Raw genomic sequence first — 24,805 nt, forward strand, 5'->3', positions numbered from 1 at the left:
ATGGATGAATGATTAACAGGCAACACAGAGGTCTACTCGATCTTCAGGATACAAAATAAGAGAAGGGAGGCATAAGAATGAAGCTCTGTGTGCTCAAAATCCACCCTTCTATGGCAGAAAATCAACTTCCGTGCACAAAAGAGGCGCTTTGGTTTATGCAAACATAGCAAAGTAGATTCTGATGGCGATGGAGGATCATTGGAAGCACAGCACTTTCACACTGCTAATGTTGGAACAGTGTGAGAATGTGCACGATTGATTCATGTTGCGTTTGGACACGTTTTCTGTGTAACAGCGCAACAACGGAGCAAATGTGCTGCATCTTGGCCCGGAATACGTAACGCCTTGAAACACAGTGCTTGGGTCGCCTTTCGGGAGATTATTTAGGATTTCTGCACACTTTGTTGATGTCGTTCCTTGCTTTGAAGCGACATCATGTCATAATTGGACCCCCAGATAAAGGCTTTAAATCAGGGGTGGGCAAACTGTGGCCTGTGTCCCACATAAGGGCCGCCAAACGTCCCGATCTGGCCCATCAGTTCCAAATTCCATTTTTTTAAGCATTTGACATCAAAACTGGACCTGGCAACATGACTTGCGGTGCTATTGTGGCACGCTTGAGTAGCCAAATTAGTCTGATGCGATCTGTAGCTTGGAGGAAAAAAAAAAAGCCATCCAAACAACACAACACGTCAACACACATGACGCACAAAGTTGTATACCTACTGCACCATACAAATATCTACAGGCAATACCCATGCTAAAAAAACACCCATATATTCCAACCGCAAGGCATGCTGGGTAGCTTGTGGTGCTCTTTCTCCCCAACATTTTGCCGTGTTTGTTGCATTTTTGCTAATACGTTGAGGAGGTCGTCAGGGAAGTAAACAAGGCAATGCTGTATTTCTCCTAGTTCATATGCAACTGGACTACCCAGCATGCCTTGCGGGCATTTGGAAATAACAGTTTTAAGTCACATCTCATGTTAAGCGCTTAGTTGTTGATTTATGTGAACTTTCTGTGGATGTGTTGTTTTCATTTCGTTGCACCGTGAGCAAGTATGTCGTTGTGCTTGTTGCCACCTACACATAGACAGCCCCTCCGCCAAATTTTTCACCGCAATGTGGGCGGCGGGTGAAAAACTGCCCGCCCCAGCTTTAAATCCTTTCATGTCGTTGTTTTGATGGTCAAATCGGCTGGTAATAAATAAAAAAAATCAGCCCTTACCAATCACGTACTGTTTGTAGTGGTTTGTAGGACGACGCTAATGTGTTAGCATTACCGTCCAGGTGGTACCAGGATGGACTTAGAACCCGTTTGTTTTGTCCCAACACTTCCGTTCTGATGGATTGCTGCAATTTCATTGACTTTATAGATTATTTCCGGTCATGTTTCAAGTCATTCGCATGATTATAGTTAAAGAAATGCAATGAAAATTAATTAATAAAATCATTTTCTAAATTTTCTTTCTTCATCTGTATTTTTATTTTCTTATAAAAATAAGAATATTTTCTTATAAAAATAAGAATACAGATGTTTACTTTTTTTTTACGTTGTAACTACACTGTAACATATAAATCCTGTTTGTTTTGGTACTCTGCAGTTGAGTACATAAACACCCCCGAGCCACTATATATATGAGGAAATACAGTATTCGGTTCTGAAAATGATTCTTCTTAGTTTCATTATCTCATGAAAATAATGCATGGAGATATTTGACCGATTTGCTATGCTAAGCAGTAAAATATTTCATTAAATAAACAGTTGGTTCATTTTTTAAAGAATTTTTTTGCGATACTTTGTAAATATTGTTTGTTTTCTATGAAATGTCAGCAATTTTATAAAGGTTTTTTAACACTGATAGACGGATGGGATGGCCCTGTTGTTCCAGCAATGCAGTCTATTGCAATTGAATGAATTATGTTACAATAACCCCCTCTAGTGTTCAAAGGGAATACTGCAGTCTTTTTTTGCCTATTGGTTCAACTGGGTTTTTACAATCGCGTTTATTTAATCCATAACTAACACTTAATATGTGGACTATACTGTCAAATATGCATATATACGTATGGATACAGTATAGATTTTATTGCAGTTTCAACAATGAATGAAAAGTTAATGAATATATGAATTGTTCGTGCTATTTAATCACGTCTGATCCTATTTGTCTAAATCGACTCTGCTGGGATTAAAGGCTGATTCTGGTCGTCTGAAATGCAATTAGACTGTACTCGACTTGAATGGGTGTCTGAGGGCCGAGCCACAGCTAGATAATATCGATACCGAGGGCAGTGTCGGTATCGGGTCAATGCCAGTCGATGAGATGGATATTTTTCACTTCTCGTCTGTGTTCGTTTTCACAGACACGTGTGTTTTTGTATCAGCGTCGGCGATCTCATGCATTACTGCTATTTCCCTGACTGAATGGATCATTTTCGGTCATATTTTGACTCACTCGCACGTTCGCGACTCAGCATTCACAGCCCCGCAAATGTGCGGATTTACCATTTAAAACAAAATAAAAGAAAATAGGCCGTATGTCAACAATAGACGCCTCATATAAATAATAATTGCTACTTATTTTTTAAATATATAGTTTTATTATCATTTATTATTATTCATTTTTTATATAATTTTATATATCATATTTTGTTATATATATTTATAATATACATACAGTATAAACTATATAAACACACTTACATATACTATATAGTTACTATATAGTATATGTATAGTATACTATATAATTACCATATACTATATCATTAATACAATTTTAAATTAATAATTAATAAAATTAACTAAATTATAAGTGACCCCAAATGGACCAAAATAAATAAATAAAGTATAAAATGTAGAATGACCATTACTTTGATAAATTTCCTTATATTTTGTTTGTTTACTAACATCATTTTATTCTAATAAATTATTATTTTATTACTATTAAAACAAATATTGTATAATAAAAACAACATACACACAAAATCATTCAAGGATCTTAAAAAAGAAGAAGAAAAAAAAGTAGCGGTATCGGCAACACCAGCCCTAGAGTACGTGGTATCAAATCAATATAAAAATGTGCGGTATCGTCCAGCTCTACTAGGCCATTGAGCAATAATTGTGTTGTCCAAGGGTCCACCAGTCTGGTCTAGCGCTTTCTGTCTCTGACAGACTGACCAATGATGATTAGCAGCTTCCACGCAGACTTACGGTGGATGTTGGACGTCTGCGGGTGCAGCAAGCCGCCATTAGGGTGCAAACTAGAGAGCAATCCCTCAAATATTTGATGTTCAGATCGGGGAATGACAATGCGAGGAACGAGGAATGTGACCACCAACACAAGTTCAATATTGACTCTGCGGAGCTGCATGTTGGAAATGCGTGTATCAAGTCTTCCACAAACAGCGGTGCGTGTGTGCGTGTGTGCGTGTGTGTGTGTGTGTGTGTGGCGGTGCACAAATGGAGGGCAACGGCCTATAAATTGGATGCAAATGTGGCATGTTAATTAACACCTCCATTGTTGATTGTGGGAGCTTTGATTGAGGAGAAACGGCACCTCGCTGCATCAACGCGAGGCTTTGAACTGGGAAGACTGACATGGGAAGGAAGGAAGACTGAGAAATATCACACAAAAGGCCATCTTCATTTTGCCAATTAGGGCTTGTAATGTCATCCGGAGGGAGGACAGCAGATGCATTTTAGCGTACTTAGACCGGCTCTTGACTGGACGCAACAAAAGACCCCATCAGACTCCCTGATTGAGCACTTGGTGGCTTTTCAAAATGCCAGCAGTATCACTTATCATCCTTCTAAAGGCTTCTTAAAGAGTCACTTACAACTGGGGTCTCCAAAGTGCAGCCCGGGAGCCACGTTTGGTTGCTGCGCTTATTTTAATCATGCAATATGGTATGTGTGGGTCGCAAAATAAGAATTTGGAGAAGCTTTGTGCCACTTTTATGTCAACAACAACGTACAAAACCTATGTTACATATCCACTATGTATTACTATACATATTTACTTTTTACTATTGCAGCTAAACGACACTGTCACACAGCAATCTAATCCCAGACTGTGTTCCCTATTTAGACTATTTTCTGTATTGTAGCATATACATACAGTATATGGACTGCATTTCAACATATATGTACAATATATGGACTATATTGCAGCATATACAGACAATACATGGACGATTGTATGTATTGTTGCATATACATAAAGTTTCTGACTATATTTCAGCATATACATACAGTATATGACTATATTGCAGCATATACATACAGTATATGGACTATATTGCAGCATATACATACAGTATATGACTATATTGCAGCATATACATACAGTATATGGACTATATTGCAGCATATACATACAGTATGTGACTATATTGCAGCATATATGTACAGTATATGACTATATTGCAGCATATAGACTATACTGTATTGTACAGACAATACATGGACGATTGTATGTATTGTTGCATATACATAAAGTTTCTGACTATATTTCAGCATATACATACAGTATATGACTATATTGCAGCATATATGTACAGTATATGACTATATAAAGTACATACATATGACAATATAAATAAAGTACATACATATGACTATATTGCAGCATATACATACAGTATATGACTATATTGCAGCATATACATACAGTAAATGGACTATATTATATATTATATATTGTAACATATATTGTATACATATAGTATAATCTATCCAATATACAGTATATAGACCTGATCAAAATCTTAAGACCAGTTGAAAAATTGCTAGAATGTGCATTTTGCACATTTGGATCTTAATGAGGTTTTAAGTAGAGCTACAATATGCAAAAGCAAGAAGGGAGAGTAAGACAAAAAACATTTGGCGCTTGTAATTTAACCAAAAAAAATGAAATAGGTTCTTTATCAGTTGATCAAAAGTTTAAAACCAGAGGCTATAAAAGACAAAACCTGCTCAAAATGTACATTTTCTGTCAGGCGTTCACACTGTCATGCCCTCCTGATGGCTAAAGCTGAGACGCTTTCTCTTTTTGAAACGTGGTCGGATTATCGAGCTGTATAAGCGAGGCCTCTCGCAGCGCGCCATTGCTGCTGCGGTTGGGCGCAGTAAGACAGTCATTCTACGTTATTGGAATGATCCTGAGCATTATGGAACAAAAAAAGTAATAAAAAAAAATCACACCTGCGCTGAGCCGGAGGATCCGATTGGCCGTCCATCAAAACACAGGGTGGTCTTCCACCCAAATGAAGGCCCTCACTGGTGCCCGTTCAGACTTTGCCAGGGAGCATCAAACATGGGACATTGAAAGGTGGAAAAAAGTTTTCTTCTCTGATGAGAAAAAATGTAACCTTGACGGTCCAGATGGCTTCCAACGTTACTCGCATGACAGGGAGATCCACCCTGAGATGTTCTTTACCTGGCACAGTGGAGGAGGGGTCCATCATGATCTGGGGTGCTTTTTCATTCAGTGGAACACTGAAGCTTCAGGTGGTGCAGGGTCGTCAAACGGCGGATGCTTATGTGCAGACGTTGCAGCGGGCATCCCTCATGACTGAGGCCAAGGACAACGCTGCAGTTCACAATGCTCACTTGACCAAGGACTTCTTCATGGAGAATAACATCACTCTTTTGGACCATCCTGCATGTACCCCTGATTTAAATCCCATAGAGAACATTTGGGGATGGATGGCAAGGGAAGTTTATAAAAATGGCCATCAGTTCCAGACAGTGGATGCCCTTCGTGATGCCCATCCTCTTGGAGCAACGTTCCCACTCGCCTCCTGGAAACACTCGCATCAAGCATGCCTAAACGATCATGTGTTTCACTGACTGAATTAGTCCAGAATATCATACTTGGTTCTTATGTTTGTGCAACATAGAAATGTGTGCAACTTACCAAACGGTATCGTTGCCAGCGTTATTTCGTTGGATTCTCACTTATGAATTTATGAAGACTAACCTGCCTTACTTGTTGATAGTAGGAGAACATGATAGCGGTGGTAATTCAAGACAAAATGCTGAAAGTAAAATAAATACTGCACTTTGTCTATGACTTATATTGCAGTATTTGTCTTATTTATTGTGTTTATTTGTACAATGCATGCAGTGGCACCACAGTAAAAGGCGCATTATGTGTTCATTTATTAGTTCGAGGGAAGAGCTGCTGCCTATATCAGTATGGGTTGATATTGGTATTGGAAATGAAGTGCGGGACAATTGGATATGGGTGAGAAAACTGATTTTGATCATCTCTAATATGTATGCAATACATGGACTGCACTGGTAGCATGTGTATCCGGTGTATAGCGCGCATAGAAAGGTGCACATGCAGTGTAGTATATATAGCAGGAGCTGTGTCGGAGCAGCAGGGCTGGCATTCATCTGTCATTTGTTCTTCCTGTGTGCTTCTCCAGTCTGTCTGACATCTGCAAGCAAACAAAGCCAATACACAATCACAGGGAGGCCTTGTGGGCCCTCTTGTAATGTTTGTGTGACAAAAAAGGCAAATCCTTGCAATGGAATCAGATAATCACCAACCTGTGAAGAGCCTGCCCCAATCCACATCCCTCGCCACCCCCCTTCCCACCCCACCCCACCCCACCCCACCCGGGCCCCCGGATTAACTGTCTGTTTGGCTAATAATTTTAATCTGCCGGAGAGAGGGGCCAAGAATGGCCGACAAGGTTCGGAATAAACATCCTATAAAAATCCTCACACCCAACACCCCCGCCACCCCCCAGCCAATCGCCGCGCTTCCGTTACCTCCTGGAAAAAGCACCAAATACACCTGATCCCGAGCCACTTGCCCACCATACCAGGTCCGCAACTCCAGACACAAATAAGATCCGTGTGTGACTGCTGCCTGACATTGGCTGGTGGAATGTACACAACACACTCTCTGTGTGTGTGTTGTGTTGTGTGTGTGTGTGTGTGTGTGTGTGTGTGTGTGTGTGTGTGTGTGTGTGCACACAACCTGCACTCCAACAGTCACAGGGTCAAGACATCGTCTGTCTGGGACTCATCTGGACACAACTACTACACTGTTACATGAACAACTATCACCAATTCACATCAGCTCCTACTGCACATACGTATACTTGAATGAGTACAAATTGACATGAATGACTACATGAACAACTACGACAAATTTGTATTGGTCGTACGAAATCATATCAACAGCTACTACAAATTCACATGAATAACTATTACGAATTTACTTGAACAACTGTCACAAATACACACCAACAAATACAAATTCACACGACAACGGTCACAAATGATGATGATGAATAATCCCCCCCAAAGTGTGTTGCATGTCCATGCATGCTGCAAAACAGCACATAGAGCAGCACATGGAGTGTAAAAGTGTGTATTTTACCTGCAGACTCCTATCATGAAATGCCACCAAGCATGCAAGAGTAATTACACCGATGGCACTCGAGTGTAATTGTTGCTGTTTGAAGATATCCTGTTGTGGATGGCTCCTGCATTGTCGCACCTTTGTTCTGATAAGGCTCCCTGCCCCCCTTCCACAAACTACTGGGAGGGCCGCGGAGATATAAAGGGGGCCCCAGCGAGGTGTCAGGGGACCCTAGTCCACTCCACTCCACTCCAGCCCTGTGCGTCATCACTCCTTCAAGACCTTCCTCATGGATTTCATCCGCGCTTGTGTCCTCTGCACCCTCTTCCTCTTTGGTTTCAGCAAGGCGTTCACGCACCAGGATATGAAGGACGCGCTCCTGCACAAACTGGGCTTGGATGATGTCCCCAAGATTCACAAGCGGGATTTGGAGAACTTGGTCGTCCCGGCTCAAATCCGAAACAAGTACTTGTCCATGCTAAAGATGCACCACAGCAGGAGGCGCCGCTCTTTGCCGAGCCTGGCTGGCATCCTAAGAGGAATCCCCGGCAATGCTGGTAAGAAATTGGTCATTTGGACTTCCATCATGCATTGTGCGTAATTTACGCACGACTGTTACGCTGGATTGGTGTTAACAAAACGAGTATTTTTGTAGATATTTCCGGCGAGTACGTGTACTCTGACACCACTCGGCATCGAATGGTGTTCGACATGGAGGCGATGATCCCCGACAACAGCGAGGTGACCATGGCCGAGCTCAAGCTCTATCAGCGGGCGTCGCACAACAAGCGACTCGCGGTGGAGAGGAAGAGCCACCGGCCCGTCAGCAACGCCCGCGTCAGCGTCTACTGGGTCGAGGAGCTGCCCAACGGCTCCAACCGGACCTCGCTGGTAGACTCAAGGTGAGTTGTGACAACATCCGGTCTCTCACCTGCTGCAGCCATAATGAAATGTCACAAGGGATCTAATTAATAATGTTCACAGGTTGATCCCCATTCACGAGACGGGCTGGAAGAGCTTTGATGTGACCCAGGCCGTGCACTATTGGTCCAAAGCCCAGCAGAAGACGCCCATGCACCTGGAGGTGTGGATCGAGGGCGAGAGACCTGGCAGCTACGCGGCAGAGGTGGCCAAGAGTGTCCGCTTTACCACCCAGGAGCAGACGGACAACACCTTGGGAAAGCCCGAGCTCGTCCTTTACACACTCAACCTCGAAGAATACGGGTAAGGAGCTTTTGATATACCGGATATTGGAGCAATGTGACAATTAGCGCTACCTGCCACCTATGGGGGGCGTAATTTTACTAGTTTACGAACGCTTACGCATTTAAATGTATCTGACACAAGTGTTACTACTATGGAAGCACAGGATACTTGTATCATCTCCGCCTAAACGCTAGGGGCAGTGTCGTCCAGTGAGTCAAGTTCAGTTCAACTAGTTAGCCTGTTAGCTTACTTCGCCGCTAATGGGTGAACAAATAAAGCTAGTAATACAATAAATAGTAACGTACTGGAGCATGAAACAACATATGTGTCACAAAAGTGACTTTTATTGCATATGTTGAAACGAAAATTGGAGGAGAAGCCGTCAGCAAAACGATTTGTATAAATACAGGACGTAATGGACGGCAAACCGACCAATCACAATAGAGGTGGGCGATACTGCACTTTTTCTAACATCGATACCAAGTAAATACCATACTGATACCTTTTTGTACCACAAATGTTTCAGGATTTGTACAAAAACAAACAATTTGATTTAATTTGACTATGAAAACCTATTATTGCAAAGCTCTTATCATAAACGAGAATAAAACAAGAAAATATCAAGGTTTGCTTGAAATATTTCAAGATACCGTACGGCTGACATAATTTTGCCTTTAATAAAAAAATAAGCAATACCTAAATACAACAATATAAGACAATGTAACAGTAGCAACAAAATAATCCAAGTATTCCCTTTGGTTACGTGATAGTCTAAACAAGGGCGTAGCTAAAATACCCCAATCAAGGTGAAAAAACAAGCAGCGGTCATCTAACCCGCCGTCTTCCTTTCCATCGCAGCTCTCGCGGCGACTGCGACGCCCACCAGAACAAAGACGCCTGTTGCAGGGAGCAGTACTTCATCGACTTCCGCGCCCTGACGTGGACGCAGTACTGGATCATCGAGCCGGCGGGTTACCAGGCCTTCAGGTGCACCGGAGGCTGCAGGCAACCCAAGCGGAACTACGGCTACGGGGAAAGGAGGTGCACGGTGTCGGAGAGCACCCCGCTGCCCATCATGTACCTGGTGAAGAAGGGGGACTACACGGAGATCGAAGTGGCCGAGTTTCCCAATATGATCGTAGAGAGGTGCGCGTGCACCATGGACAATGTTTCCATCGTGTGAAGCTCAATCTGAAGTAGATCCTCGCTCTTTGTAAACGACCATCATCCAAGACTACCCACAAGTAACGGACACACCTTAAAATATCTATTTTTCATACGGACACAATATCGCATCTTGTGAAAGCATCCTCCTGCTAAAAAATGTTCAAGTGACTTGTGAGACAGCGCCCACTGCTGGATTATTTACAAAAAAACTGCAAATAGGTGGGGATCTACTGTATTACGGCATTGTTTCATGGTATATTTAATGGCTTATAAAAAAGTACTTCTTATTTAAACACACGACAACTCATCTCTCAGCACTTTCTTATATATTTTTTGTACATTTTCATATGATTTTTTTTTTAATTAGAACTTGCATGAGTGTAAATTGTGTTTCACATGTTGTACATAATACGAAGGAATTTATGTTTGGAAAAAATAAACTATTTTGTTTCACTAGAAAGTCTCTTCAACAACCACACATACGTTCTCAATTGACATTCATGGTGACATTCACATGCATGTTTCAGTACATACAGCTGCCCGGCTCCTTTATTTGCACTTTTAAGGAACTTGTGTCGCGTCCTAATGACTTGTCCTTGACATGTAATGCTTTATTTGCAGTGGGGGACGAACATGCAGGTAAGAAAACGTAAAAAGTGGGAATCGGGCTTAGACTGAGCCAAACACGCTTAATGCCGTGTTTGCTGTCTGACTAGGGGGTCTTGTCATTGCTTAATAACCTGCTGACGGACAGACACACTGGAAGACGAGTTGTGAGTCGTCTGTCTGAGGGAAGTGGATTCCCAGCAGTTGGGCAACAGTGGGAGGTCACAATGGTAAATGGTAAATGAAAAACAATTTGAAAAACAATGTATATACTATATATACAAACGTCCATATATTGGCTACATTATTTAGCAATGGGGCAAATGTATAAAAAAAAAATAAATTAAAATGATTAAAAAAAATTCAATAAATAAAAATTGATTATATGTAATAATATAACATGCACACATGATAAAAACTTACATTTTTAATTTTTAAAAATAAATTAAAAACTATTTAGAATAATCAAAAAATGATACAATATACATACAATACAAAAAGTTTAATTTAATTTATAACTAATTGATAATTAAATATTTATAAAAGCATTACATAAAAAACTCAAATAAATACAAAGATATATTAAATGTATCATTTGCATTATACAATGTTTAATTAAATTCTTAATTAAGAATTTACTAATGAAATGACTTTATTTAGGTAGTAATTAAATAAACATAAAACATTAAACATAAAACATAATTAATCAAACAAATAACAAATTCAAATGAAAAAACATTAAATAAATAAAAATATTTTGTAGGTCATGATATAGTATGCACACATCGAAAAAGTTTACATTAATTAATAGTCAAATTACACATTATTGAAAAATTAATAAATTTTTGTTTACAAAACCCAAATAAATATATTGTATATAATAATATAATATACATACATGATAAAACCTTTAATTTAATTCATAACTAATTAATGATTAATTCAAGATTTAAAAATAATTGCACGGAATTTTTTTTTAAACAGATGAAATAAAAAATATGTAATTTTATAATATGCAAACATTAAAAACATTACATAAATACAAATGTTAAAATAAAAAAATCATAATCAAATTATTTATGATTAACAAAATAATTACAGATAAACACTATTTTGAAAAATTAAATGAATAAAAAAAATACTGTATATATATATATATATATATATATATATATATATATATATATATTGTGATACACATACATTATTAAAAAGTTCAATTTAATTATTTTACAAAAATAAATGAAAACACAAAATATAAAAATGCCTACATAAATACAATATATAACACTATATATGCATACACACAATAATATATACACAATTATACAAAAAAGTTATTTGCGAATTCGTAAACTACCGGTTATTTCCTGCGGCTTTAATTGGTCATTTTTGAAATGTGATGTATTTTTACGTCTTTTTTTTAACGTCATAGTCATAGTCGTATTTTGCGTGCATGAATGTTGAGCGCGTCACAGGATACCACCGCCATGCCAGTCAGATAGCGTGCAATTTGCCCCACTACAGGGTTTGAGTGTTACAGGAATATCTGTTTAGAGTGGGGGTGTACGAAGTTCATTTAATGTTAATACCATGTGCAGCGTTGGGTGCGTCATGGCGAAAAAAAATCACCATGTATCCCAATTTGATGAATAAACATCAATGTTTATTACCATAAACTGCATTATAACTTTCATGGACGTACGAGATACAAAAGACAACCAACCTGTGGCGCTGTTAGTTTAATAGGAGGACCTGATAAACATAAAGCAACAAAAATAAAAATATAGCCATTTGATTTGTGTGGAAACACAAAGCATTGCATTCTAATAGATAAATCCTCAACATTTAAACATAGTGGACCACACAGCAGGACGCGGGCAAACTAACATTCATCACACTACAGTGGCAGTTGAATGAAGTACTTACATGCTTTAAAATCTCTTGGAGGAAGAGAAGAAGCAAAAGCTGTTCAGAAACGATAACGGTAGATATAAAAAGTGTGGATTGAAGTGAACTATGTAGCCCTTTTTGGTTTGCTGGTGAAAAATGAGCCAACAAATATCAAAACGAGACTTTTTTTTTTTTAAATAAAAAAAGAGCCAAAGTTGAGTTTATTGCAAATCTATGAAGTTACAGTTAATAAGGAACTCATCTGCAGCTATAACTTGGACAGTGGACTCCATTGACAAAACAATATCACCTTCTAACATACCTTCCCATTATTATTTTTTTTAACTACGCAAAACAAATATGTACAATTCAGCATAAGAAAGCCAAAGGAAAACCACATAAAAATGCACAACCCTGGAAACAAAGCTTGCCAGGCATGCCAAAGGTGTGTGGTTATTTATGTTAAACGTTTTCTTTTAAAAGCATGTGGTTTAAAAAGGAGTGAACAGCAAATTAAATGAAATATACAACATAAGAAAACAATAAATGTTGTGTCCAAGTGTCTTTAGATCTTCTCATGTCGCCTGGTCTCCCCAAGGAGTGGAATGTTGACCATGTTGCTTGTCAGTCATGTTGTCTTTCTAGATTCTTAAAAGCGGATTGTATGATGAAAAGACGGAGAAGGGAGGGAGGAAGGAAGAATGGTCCGTGGCTAGAGTGGTTTTCAATGTGGCCAGCAGTCCATCAGAGTAAGTGTAGTGTTAGTAATATCCAGGCTGATACTGCTGGCTCCATGGCTTCTGGTTCCAGAACTGCAGAGAAAGGAGACATCCTTTAGACCAGGGATTCTCAAATGGTCTCAACTGGGCCACACATTTTCCAATGGTTATTAAGTCGTGCCCACTTTTGTTCACGTCTTTTGGTTGTTTTCCCCCTGCTTTAAGTCACTTATGTTCATTTTCATTTTTTCATACATTTTCTACTTGTAAGTCAAACCAAGCACACGTACCTGTTCTAAAATTACCCAATACACAAAATCACATGTCCAAAGTGTATATTAGAAAGATTTATTAAGGTATTTTGTCAAGAAAACGAGGAAGAACTTGATAACTTGATGCAAATAATGCAATGAATCCAGCAGAGGGTGCTGTTTCCTAGTCAGTTCACTCAACATTTTCCAGCAGGAAGATGTGATGTGAAACTGCACGTTTTGCAAGTACAATACTGTATACTGGTAATTGTTTGTGTAAAACCTAAATTTAAAATGTGTTTTAATAACAGTGAGGCATATTGTAGGATTTATAATATCCAAAAAAGCCATTTGTAAAGGGTTTAAATTTGTTTTTTTTTTTAAATTTTGCTATTTGTGGTGGGTCTTCACAGGGTTGGGCAATCATTTTTATATACACCGGTATAAATTCTTCCAATGATAAGAAAATGACTTACATCAGTACAAATGATACATGGGAAAAAGCCGTATTCATGACATGTTTTTTGTGTTTTCCACAGAGTCAGTGGAATAGCCCACAAATTGGTATAGTAGGGGAAACATAATCAACAGAAATACGGTTTATGTACTCAAGTGTAAGCATAGGCATTCTGTCTTTGTATTGTATAACAAGTAGTTGAGGAAATACTGACCCCTTGTTGCCAGCTCTGGTTGAAGGCTTGGGCTTTGTCCATGCCGTTCCTGTTGCCGAAATTGCCGCTGTTCCTGTTGCCAAAATTACCATTCTTATTGCCGTAGTTGCCACGGCCACCACCTCTCTGCTGAAACTGCAAAAGAAAACCTGATTAAATGCTAATGCGATGGATGTTGATGAAGATTTCCTAGCCAGAAGAACCAACCTGGTTGTGATGTCCTCTACCCCCGCCACGACTCATGCCGGCTCCACCCCTGCCCATGTTTCCTCTGCCCATGTGCCCGCCTCTGGGTCCCATGTTGCCCCTCATCGGTCCACCTCTGGGGGATCCGCCGAGGCTGGGAATGGGACCGCTGCTACGGTTGAAGTTACCGCGGTTGGGGTAGCCTCCTCTGAAGGCTGGGGGTGGCAGGAAGCCACGAGGGGGGCGGTTGAAGCCACCGCGAGGGCCAGGTCCTGCATGTAGAGAACACATCAGCACAGCAACATAGATATTTCACCAGTCTACCAGACACGTCTCCTACCTCCTCTGAAGTTGCCTCTGTTCTGGAAGCCTCCGCGGCCTCCACCTCTCTGAACGGGCCCACTGCCGCGACCAAATTGGTTCTTGCCCCCGCGGCCACCGCTACCACCCCCACGAGCTCCCCCGCCTCGTTTGGGTGTGGTGCTTCCCTGGTTGGGTTTCTTCTCTGCAGGCAGGGCTGACTTGCTTTCCTCTTTGTACTGGTCCAGCACCTTGACAGCATCATCCTTCTGCAGCTCCGCAAAAACCACCTCATGGAAACTCTCTCCCTCCTCAGGTAGACAATAAAACCCTGTGAGAGGAACACCATTAGCTGCAGAAACATCTTCTGGACGGGTCAACTGGTTACTTATTTCACCTTTCATTTTGAGAAGCGCATGTTCAGGAACTTCTTTGCCGTCACTTTCAACTTTCTTTTGGACTCTCTCTTTATAGTCATCATCGGAGGGGACCACCACCACTGCTTTGCGCTGGAAGCCCGCAAAAAAGCACATCTTCCTTTTCTGTCCTGCGGCAGACAAGTTCGTCTGGAGAGACGATAAAACAGTTCATTCTTTCCCCCATCCATTACAAAAGTCACGTTTTTGCAAAAAAATTAAAAAATAATAAAACTTACATGATCCAGGATGTAATTTCTTTTTTTGCGGGCAGCAATCTCAATGAACCTTCCCAAGAAAAGTGGTGCACGCTGAGAAATGGCAGTCAGCTTTGTGAATTCTTTAGATTGGCGATTCAGGTTGTTCATCTGTATGACAGGATTACAGACATCAGCATTAATATTCCGGAAATCAGTTTTTCACAAAAATCTCATTCCAAGACTTATTCTGTTTTAGGAAGGACAACAGGTGGACACAGGTTAATGATGCACCGTCTGCCATCTTGTGCTGTTAACAAGAATGCAGCGTTATGACACTATTTACTGGTCTGAGTTTTTAATGACAACCCTTTCATTCACCCCATAATGTGAATGTGTGCGAGTGAGCAGATAATGCCAAAATGTACTGTATAGAGTCAGCCCTCGTTTATAGCGGTTAATTGGTTCCAGATCTGAATGCAGTAAATCAATTTCCACGTTATAGGATTCAATGTTAAATGGAATGTTTTCATAGTTACAGCATAGAAAACCTGTTTATGACTGTCTAAATACACTTTTTAAACATTAGAACACTGTAGACATGAAACAACAACCCTATAGTCACCTTTATACTGCTATGATTTATTTTTTACACCGTACTACTATGCTACAGGGACTCTAGATGGCCGCTAGCCAGCTAGCCTTAAATTTATTTCTTCTAAACAAAGAGTTTCAAACTGAGTGGGGAAGAAGGACAAAGTAAGAAGCCACAAACTTATTATTTCCTCACAAAAGTGGAGGAGAACCCCCCCCCCCAGGCCTAGTGTGACTGCACGAGAAGATTAGTCAAATTATCAGGAAAGCCTTGCCACTTTGTACCACAACTAACCATCTTTTCTGCGATCGTGTCACTGCCCAGGATGTAGTATTTGCCAGGATTCTCCTGGACGTGCTTCTTCACCCACGTAGTCTTGCCTGACCCTGGCAGACCAACCATCACTATGATCTACACAACACAATTAGAGAAAAGACGTTTACATGTATGTACACTAATTGGACTGTACTGTATACACAGTATACTCATATTTCCCAGCCTACCTCACAGTCCGCCTTGGTCTGCGGGCCCTGTGGTCCACGCAAACGCTCATCGACAGGAATCTCCTGCAGGAAATCATACCCCGGGGGTGGGGGAAAGTACGGGGTCTCCATCTGGCCAAAATTAAACTCCACAGCGCAGTTGTGGCACATGACATGGGGGAAAAGAGCCTGGCCGTTCAGGTCGTCTTTGCTCACACGGAAGGCTTCTGCTGGCTCCCCGCCGTTCTTCGAGAATGACAGAACCACTTCCTCCCCTTCAAAGTCCTACAGAAAGCCAAAACCAGAGATGGCTCAGCGCTTAGGTCAAGGTTATCAAAGACATGTCCATCAATTCTAACCTCACTTCCGAAATGAAAACTGTTACTAGCACCTCAGAAATCTATCATTAATGAAAATACAGTAGTGTTTGTCAGAGGATTGTAATTTATCTGTAGCACTAGTTTGTGTGTCCCTCAGAAAAGAACATTAACTATATTGATGAACAGATGCGTTACAATGCGCTACCAAGTCAGCTGTGGGTATGTGCGTCTGAAGTGTGTTAATAAGCAGAGTTTACAATGCTAATGTACGGAGTTGTGATGACAAGCTACCCAGACAGTCCCACAATTGTGTGTCTGTAAGCGAGGGTGAACAGGTCGCACCAAATCTGTGGCGGTCCAAATTTATTCATGGCGGTACGCCACAAATAAATCAACTTATGGTACATACTGTAGATATTTGGCAAAGGTTCTCTTTTGATTACAGCACTAAATTACCATAAAGCACATGACTTACAGCAAGGCAGCAGATGACATCATTCTCATCAAATGTTTCACCAAAGTCCTCTGTCACAGAGTTTGTGGTCTTCTTTGCCTTCCCAGAGTATGCGTAGGAATGGATGCCTTCACCTAAATATTGATGGGTAGAGTATGTCATATACCGTATCATCAACAAGGGCAACCAAGGTGCAACATACACGACACTTAAGACACAGTATTTACACAAATGCAGTGCCGTCTTAAAGAAGTGTCAAGAAACCCACCGAGCAGCAGTGACGCAGCAGACAGAGACCAGCCAACATGCACATCATGGATTTCCATGTTCTTACTGGAAATGTGCTTCACTGGAATCTTTTCTGTGATCTGTCAGGCAAACCATATGTAGCAATTGATTAAAGTTTCTACTTACTCTGGACTGCAATATGAGAATGGCTGCAGTGGGCATGGGGCAAAAATATCACAGTTTCACGATATTATAATTACAGCTCTAAAATGTGTTACTTTGAAATGTCTTTAGCGAAAAGAATCGAAAAAGAGATTTTTTTTAAATATAATATCACATGTCAGAAGTGAAACGTGTGTTTAAAATAATAAATAACAGATTTTGAAATAAAATAAAATGCAGTTCTTAATGCAGTCTACTGCGGCTAATTGTGCAACTCAAGTCACACCACCATAAATATACCATATAATACAATGCAACTAAACGCAATCACTAATTGACTCAAAAAGGTCACATTAATAATAAAAAAAAAACCAACAACTTGAAATGTTACATTATTATTTCATAGCGTGGTGAAAACGCAGGTCACAACTTGTCCACCAGAGCGTTGTGTAGCTGTTGGATTGTGTATTTGCTGAGTTTTGATTAATTTACTTGTGTGGTGACCCTCAATATAGTTAAGACATTCCCTAAGTTTCACTTCCATTTCCAGGTCGTGTGGTTGTAGCAACTGAGACGTTAAGCGGTTGTCGCTTGTTGTTCAGTGGTGAGTAAACAGTTTATATACCACTTATTGACTACTGACTCGTTCTGAATCACATCTCCACATCTGGCGCCTCCCAAAGTGAGTAATATGTCGAGCGACAACTGTAACAGCACAGCGTGTGCCCTCCTCGACAATGATATTGACGACTTACTACGTTAGGATATTCACGTAAACAATGTCAAAAAAGTACTTAGCGTTATGTGCTTACATATTAGTTTGACAGCTGCAAAGCCAGTCGAAATCCACACACTACGGGATGCAGAACTCTGAGGGCACACGTGTCATCATTACACCGGCATGGCTCTACGTATGCCAACAAGGCAGATAACATCGGTGCTACCTACAGTATGTGGCGACATTAAGTTGCCCTGCTTTTGGCAACACACAACGTGGTGTTAACTCATTGAAGCCCAGTTCTGACTGTGAGGAGTAACACAGGATGTGACAAAGTATATCCAGGAAGTGGCCCATTGAACCTCCCCTTTCTCTCATACCGCAGAAACAGTATGACAGAAAATTTTAGTGGTTTTCGGATTGTGACTTTTTTGTGACCTTGAAACTGGTAGCTGGCCCAAGTTTCTAAAGCAAATGTCTCCGTACCTTCATTTCAAAGCAAGCTTTGCCTTTGTTTACTCCATATGTGGCCTTGCCGCCGGACCAGAGGTAAGCAAAACTCTCCATTGTGAGTGATGAGGCGCTGTAGCGGTCTCGTGACACCTTAAAGTGCAGGTCGCAGTTGTCTAAAAAGCAACACACACATTAACATCTGCATCACAGCAAATACATCTTCAGAGTTTCCTCTACGAGTTTTTGAAGCTGTGGTGGTGGGCTGCATGGGAGGGCGGACTGCCACCGGTGTGTCTGCAAATTTTATTTTTTTAAATGACAAATAGCAATTTCTTTGACTTAACTAACTTTTTTCAACTAGCAGAACATGAACCCAGAACATTGCAAAACTGTTAATTTAATGGCAGTTGCTGAGAGCACTGGCAACATTTAAATGGCACTTTATTTACAAAGCACATCTCCACTCAGTGTGCTCATTGTCATGAAACACAGGTGTCATGTTTGAATAGAACACTTATAAAATACTAAGAGGTGAAGCAAATATTCTGTGTTGAAATACTCAACATCAGCTGGTTAGCTTCTGCTAGCATACAAGCTACTTGTCGGAGGCCCCTGTGATAGCGTCACTGCTGAAGCTGTACACTACTTGTTTCTGTTGCACAACTTCGACACACAACTAGGTTTTTAATACTAGCATTAAACAAGTATTATAACGATAACAAGAGAGCATGATTGTATGATTGTGAAGTGAGTTGTGATGATGATCGATGTATCCCATTAAAGTAATAGCCACTTGTAGCTCCAAGCTAGCTAGATGCTGCCAGCCAGGCATGTAAACAAAGATGCCAGAAAGTGGAATGAGATTGAAACGTGAGATAGGCTTAGCACGTGAGAAGCTGTCATCAATTGACTACACATTTTACGAGCTATTGTTCATTCTACCGATAAGAAAAGTGAAAGTCGATTGAAGACGTGCGTGTATCTGGTCACACATGTGCAAGGGCAGCAAGACAGACTGAATGCTTATCAAAATACAGCGCAGTGAAACATTTTTATATTTGAAATCGTTAAATTGTGGTCAATATGTGCGTAAATAATAAGCATGTATATCCATTCATACAATATAAGATTTAATTGTGTTGAAGTTTAAAAAAACAAAACACCCCCCCCCCCCCCTTTAAAAAAGGTGTGCCAGCTTTTATTTTGTAGTGGCGCACCGGCATGATCAATTACACGTGGCGGAAACCTGATCTTACATTATGAAATGTATACATGTAATTACTTTGACAACCGTAGTGCGCCGTTTTCCTCGGCATGCATACTTTGTCGCAAGTCATTTCATTGAAACCGAGTATCTAGGTGCAACCGATTACTCTCTAAATATAGCAACAAAGTCGCTAAGTTGGAATTGCTGATCCCTCCTGCCCTGTCTTGTCCTCTGGCAGATCAGGTTCGTTGTGTGTGAGTGAGAAAGAACAGGTAGCGCATACCGTAATCCATTTGTGGCATTCATTTGGACAACGAATGTATGACAAACACTGCAAAACAGTTGTCAAATTTTGTCTAAGAAAATAATGATTTCCTGACTGTATTCTCTTCCACAGCAATACTGCAGCTTCTAATCTAGTAGTGAGGACTCTTTCATTAGTCATCTATCACACTAATTTGATCCCCAAAAAAAAAAAACATTAAGAAAAAAGGTCAAGGTGTAGACATTTTTCACATTAGATGGGACTCACAGTTGTCCAGGCAGACTTTAGTTTCATCAAACTCTTCATCTTCTTCCTCCAAAGGCGGCACGGGAGATTTAAATGACGCCCTGGGAAAAAAAAGAGAGGCCGCATACAGTCAATTAGATGATGAAGGTCATTTGAGCTGCAGGGGTACCACTTGCTGAAAAGAAGTGGGGAAAACTCAACATTATAAAATAAACATTCAATGAGCCTCCAGGTGCATGTTGTGGCATTTGGGATACACTTACCTTGCAGCATCCAATGACATTACATGTAAGAGATAAAGAAAACAGCTCCTCTACAAGCCTTAAATGTAACTTTATAGTGTCATGGTTGTGTCTTAATCTTACTCAACAAAATATTAAGTTAATTTCCATTTTTTGTGTTGCATTCTTTAACACGTGACTTGACAAAATGTAGTACAAGTTGTCACAGTAACTGAATAAAAATAAGAATGTGGAGAAATGCAGGCTACAGTAACTTACCCAATCTGTAGCACAAGATCAGGCCCCTAAATCACAGGAGGGTTTAAAGAACCATGTCCATTTGGAATTATTTTCCTTAAAAAGATGAGGCATCCCTGGGTAAAACCAGTAGAGTGTGTAGGGGGAATGTATGGGGGCACTGGAAAACTGAGCTCAGTATTATTATAATACACAGCCAGTGGGTCACATACTTGGTGTCACTCATAAGGGCCAATGTTAACATGTCTGATGCAATCACTACACTACTATAATAATTGGAAGTTGTGCTGACTCCTATGATGTAAAATAGGTTTGAACGACATTGAACGCAATGAGAACACTGCTCACAGGCGCACCATGCATGATGTCACCAGCACAGGGGGAAATGGAGGGGAAAAAATCAAAACTTTTAAAACACACCTTGCACACTTGCACCATGACATACACACACATACACACACATGATCCATGACAGAAACAGCATCTTGACATCATACAAAACGGTGGGGGTGGTGATCATTGCGAGGCAAACGATGGGACGGTCAAGAGCGAGTTCCTCGGTGGACGTTTTTTTTTCCTAAAGCATTTTTGCAGCGTCCTTAGGTGCTACCCTGCAGCAGTTGGACCCCCCCTCCCACCATTCTCAACTATGAACTCCCAGCCAGCCAAGCCCCGCCCCCTCCATTCAATGAACATCTGCTACATCCCTCTGGGTTCTTTGGAGGGCAGCCTTGAATCACCTTGAGGACACAACTGGCTTACCAAAACATTAAGTGTCATGAGGAACAGATGTAAAAAAATTGACTTTACAGATGCACTTCTGCTACAGAATTGCAATTAAAAACAGTATGAATGGGCATTGTAACAAGATAAATGGTAAGGTTCTTTGAGCAGTCAGGGATAACCCCCAAAACATGACAAAGTGGTTATTTATGCAAAGGATTGTCCTTTAGCAAGGTATATATGTGCATTGGCACTTAAAGCCAATACATGGATGGCACTTCAGGGATGCTGAAGGCCATTTTGCTCTGTCCCATCCTTACCAGCTGTATTTGCTCTCTTCAATAAATTCAAAGTAGCCCCTTCCATGTTCCTCCCGGCGTCTCTTAACACCCTTCTTATTCTTCTGATCAGCATTCGTGTCTTTGTCCGCATCCCCTTTGAAAATAGAACAAAGATATAGAATGAGGTGCTCCTTTTGAGAGAGAGGTCGGACTGGCAGTGGGGTCTTCTGTCCCACAAAGCCCGTTATAGATCAGTTTACAGAGAGTCGACCATTTAGCTAAAGAAGTGGAAACACCTCATCATACACAGTGCAAATAAGTAAGACAATTGCAATGACCAGGTAGTAATTACAATGCAAGCTGGTCCACATTTACATTTATGAACAGTGGCCACAGGGGCTGGGGAAACATGTTTTGAGCGTTGAAATGAGAACAATCAGCCTACAAAGGGCTTAAATGTTGTTAGTGTGGGATGTGTGCACTGTACTATATTGTATAGGGCTAATGCACCATGCACCCCGTTCCCTACAAATGCAAAATCAAAATGGCGGACGAAAGCTCTTTATTTGAGGTTTATTTAGTCAAGTGACTAAACGACTATTATTCCACACAGATTTATGTTACCTACACCAGCAGTTCCGGGCCATGTTAAATGATTTATATTAATTATTTTATATACCGGGGCCATCGATTTTCGCGAACGAGCTATGCCTAACTAGATGTATACCAATGCGGAGCTGCTCGCGCTAATGTCTAAACATATTCGTTGAAAACGTAACATTAAAAGGCGCCAAAATCGCATTCCCCACAGCACAAACCACCGCGCTAACCAACCGGCTAACGGGCTACCCAGGGCGGTTCCAGACAAAGAAAATGAAGCAACCCTGCTAGCTAGCAAGCTAGGAACATAATATTCACCGCGAATTACCGGCCGATAACTACTAAAATATAAGCTTTTTCTATCACCAACGAGAGGGCAACGATATAAAGTAACAACAAAACAAGGTTGAGATTGGAGTTAAACGTGAACGCTTTGATGTGTTTGCGTACGTGAAGCTAACGCTAGCCTATCGGGGGTCACGCCGCCGTTTTCAACATGGCCGCTGTGTCGTAAGGCTTTCATTTCTATTAAAAAAAATTCAACACCAATTCAAGCGACTCACCCTCAGCAGCCTGCTCCTCCGGCTCACCGTCGTCCGCATCTATTTTCTCCATGTCGTCAACGTCGGGCTTGAGCATCGGGTCCATTTCGTCGTCGTCTTCCCCGTCGCCCATCTCCTCATCTTCTGCAACGACGTCGTCGTCGTCGTCGCCGTCGTTCTGTTCGCCCTCCGCTTCCACGTCGTTCGCCTCCATGCTTTCTTCCACCGGACCCTCACCCTCTTCCTCTTCCCCCATGCATTCTTGGTCGGCGGCCTGCTCAAAGCCTTCGTCCTCCGTAGCCTCCTGTTCGAGCGAGTCACCGGCGGCGGCCTCCTCGTCCAAGGCGGCCTGCAGGCGGTCCATCAGGTCGGCCTTAAGCCCCTTGTCGGAGAGATTGCGCTTTTTCAGCTCGTCCTTCAGCTCGTTGACTTTCAGTTTTTTCACGTTGATGGAACTCATCGTGTATTGTTTTATGTGGAGAAATGTGTGAAATGAAGAAATAAATAACTGAACAGCCTTTGTTCTGCGGATGTAGCAGGAAACTGCGCCAAATGGTACCGCTGAAGGATCAAGTAGTCGGGGAGTGCAGTGACGTCACTACCGTAATGACTGCGGAGCTGCGCAACTTCATTTTGCTGCCACCATCGTACAGAGAACATTTAAACAATAACATTGGATTGATAAATGGGATAAACTTAACTTTTTTAGGTACATCTGCACGATACAATGTCCTTTATTAGCTGCAATAAAGGAACATTATATATACAAATTAAAATATCAATAATATGTTTTGAATGACATTGTGGAAATATGAACAATACATATGTTTATTACGGCATTTAAAAAAACTCCAGATCTATCCGTCTTTAAAGACTTAAGATGTAATATTCAACAATATAAAGAAATATTTCTGCCAACTTTCTTTCATGTCTTTAAAGAAAGACAGCACCAAGAAAGCAGACTACCTTCATTATTTTATGATTGGAAACACCAATAATGATGATATGAATGAGGTAGTTGAAAAGTTCAACAACTACTTTGTAAATATTGGACCAAAATTGGAAGAAGAAATTCCAAAATTCTGGACAATGGAGGAAGGGAATGAAACCATAGATGGGAATCCTAATTCCATGTTTCTCACTGATGTAACAAAAAAGGAAATCATTGATATTCTTAATAATTGTAAAGCAAAAACATCAACTGATTCTCATGGAATCGAAATGGAAACAATAAAAAGGGTTATCAATGAGATCATAAAATCGCGGACATACGTTAGTTACTTATCATTTCAGAATAGAACATTTCCTAACAAAATGAAAATAACTAAAGTAGTTCAATTTTTTTTTATGGAGACAAACATCAATTTACAAATTACCGACCAGTTTCCTTATTACTGCAATGTTCTGAAATTATCGAGAAGCTATTCCATAACAAGTTGGACAAATTTATTAACAAGAATGAATTACTTGCAGATACTCAGTACGGATACAGAGCTAACATTTCAACCTCTGTGGCAGTGATTGAAATTACGGAGGAAATTACTAACGCTATAGACCACAGAAAGCGTGCAGCTGCAGTATTTACGGACCTCACAAAAGCCTTCAATGCAATTAATCACAACATCCTAACTGCAAACTTAGAAAGGTAGAGAATCAGATGATTTGTTTTGAATTGGGTTCAAATCTACCCAGCTAACAGGAAGCAATATGTAAAGCTAGGAGAATGCACGTCTGCAAGTTTAAATATTACATGTGGAGTACCCCAGGGGTCAATACTGCGACCAAACCTGTTCATCTTGTATATCAATGACATCTGTAAAGTGGCGAAAGACTTGAAGTTGGTATTATTTGAGGATGATACTGCCTTTTGTTCTGGGGAAAGCACATAAGAGCTAATAAAAAAAGTCACGGATGAAACGGCTGTCATGTTCCACAGGACAGGAGCGTGTTATTCCTGTCCTCTTCTATGTATTAAAACAAATCACATATGGAATACAGGAAGTGAATAAATGTACTGCAGCAGATGTGGAACGGATGGGGGGTAGGATTAAATA

The 24,805-nt window shown here is 40.6% G+C and overlaps 2 protein-coding genes across 2 annotated transcripts; one reads left to right on the forward strand and one right to left on the reverse strand.

Annotated features, from left to right (window-relative positions):
* The first annotated feature begins 7,673 nt into the window (after positions 1–7,673).
* lft1 (lefty1) lies at positions 7,674–10,050 on the forward strand. Its single transcript, XM_054762187.1, has 4 exons — positions 7,674–7,941; positions 8,040–8,286; positions 8,369–8,608; positions 9,449–10,050. The coding sequence occupies exons 1-4, from the start codon at positions 7,674–7,676 to the stop codon at positions 9,771–9,773; spliced, it is 1,080 nt and encodes a 359-aa protein (XP_054618162.1). The 3' UTR covers positions 9,774–10,050.
* A 1,593-nt stretch (positions 10,051–11,643) lies between these two features.
* Positions 11,644–23,343, reverse strand: hnrnpub (heterogeneous nuclear ribonucleoprotein Ub). Its single transcript, XM_054762324.1, has 14 exons — positions 22,773–23,343; positions 21,649–21,763; positions 20,148–20,227; positions 18,442–18,581; positions 17,116–17,215; positions 16,869–16,981; positions 16,095–16,358; positions 15,886–16,002; positions 15,039–15,167; positions 14,781–14,949; positions 14,424–14,714; positions 14,105–14,355; positions 13,898–14,032; positions 11,644–13,068 (listed from the first exon to the last, which is right to left on the reverse strand). Exons 1-14 carry the CDS (start codon positions 23,209–23,211, stop codon positions 13,018–13,020), a joined length of 2,394 nt encoding a protein of 797 aa, XP_054618299.1. The 5' UTR covers positions 23,212–23,343; the 3' UTR covers positions 11,644–13,017.
* Positions 23,344–24,805: the final 1,462 nt, after the last annotated feature.

Source organism: Dunckerocampus dactyliophorus, chromosome 19, assembly GCF_027744805.1.
Source record: "Dunckerocampus dactyliophorus isolate RoL2022-P2 chromosome 19, RoL_Ddac_1.1, whole genome shotgun sequence".
Lineage (NCBI taxonomy): Eukaryota > Metazoa > Chordata > Actinopteri > Syngnathiformes > Syngnathidae > Dunckerocampus > Dunckerocampus dactyliophorus.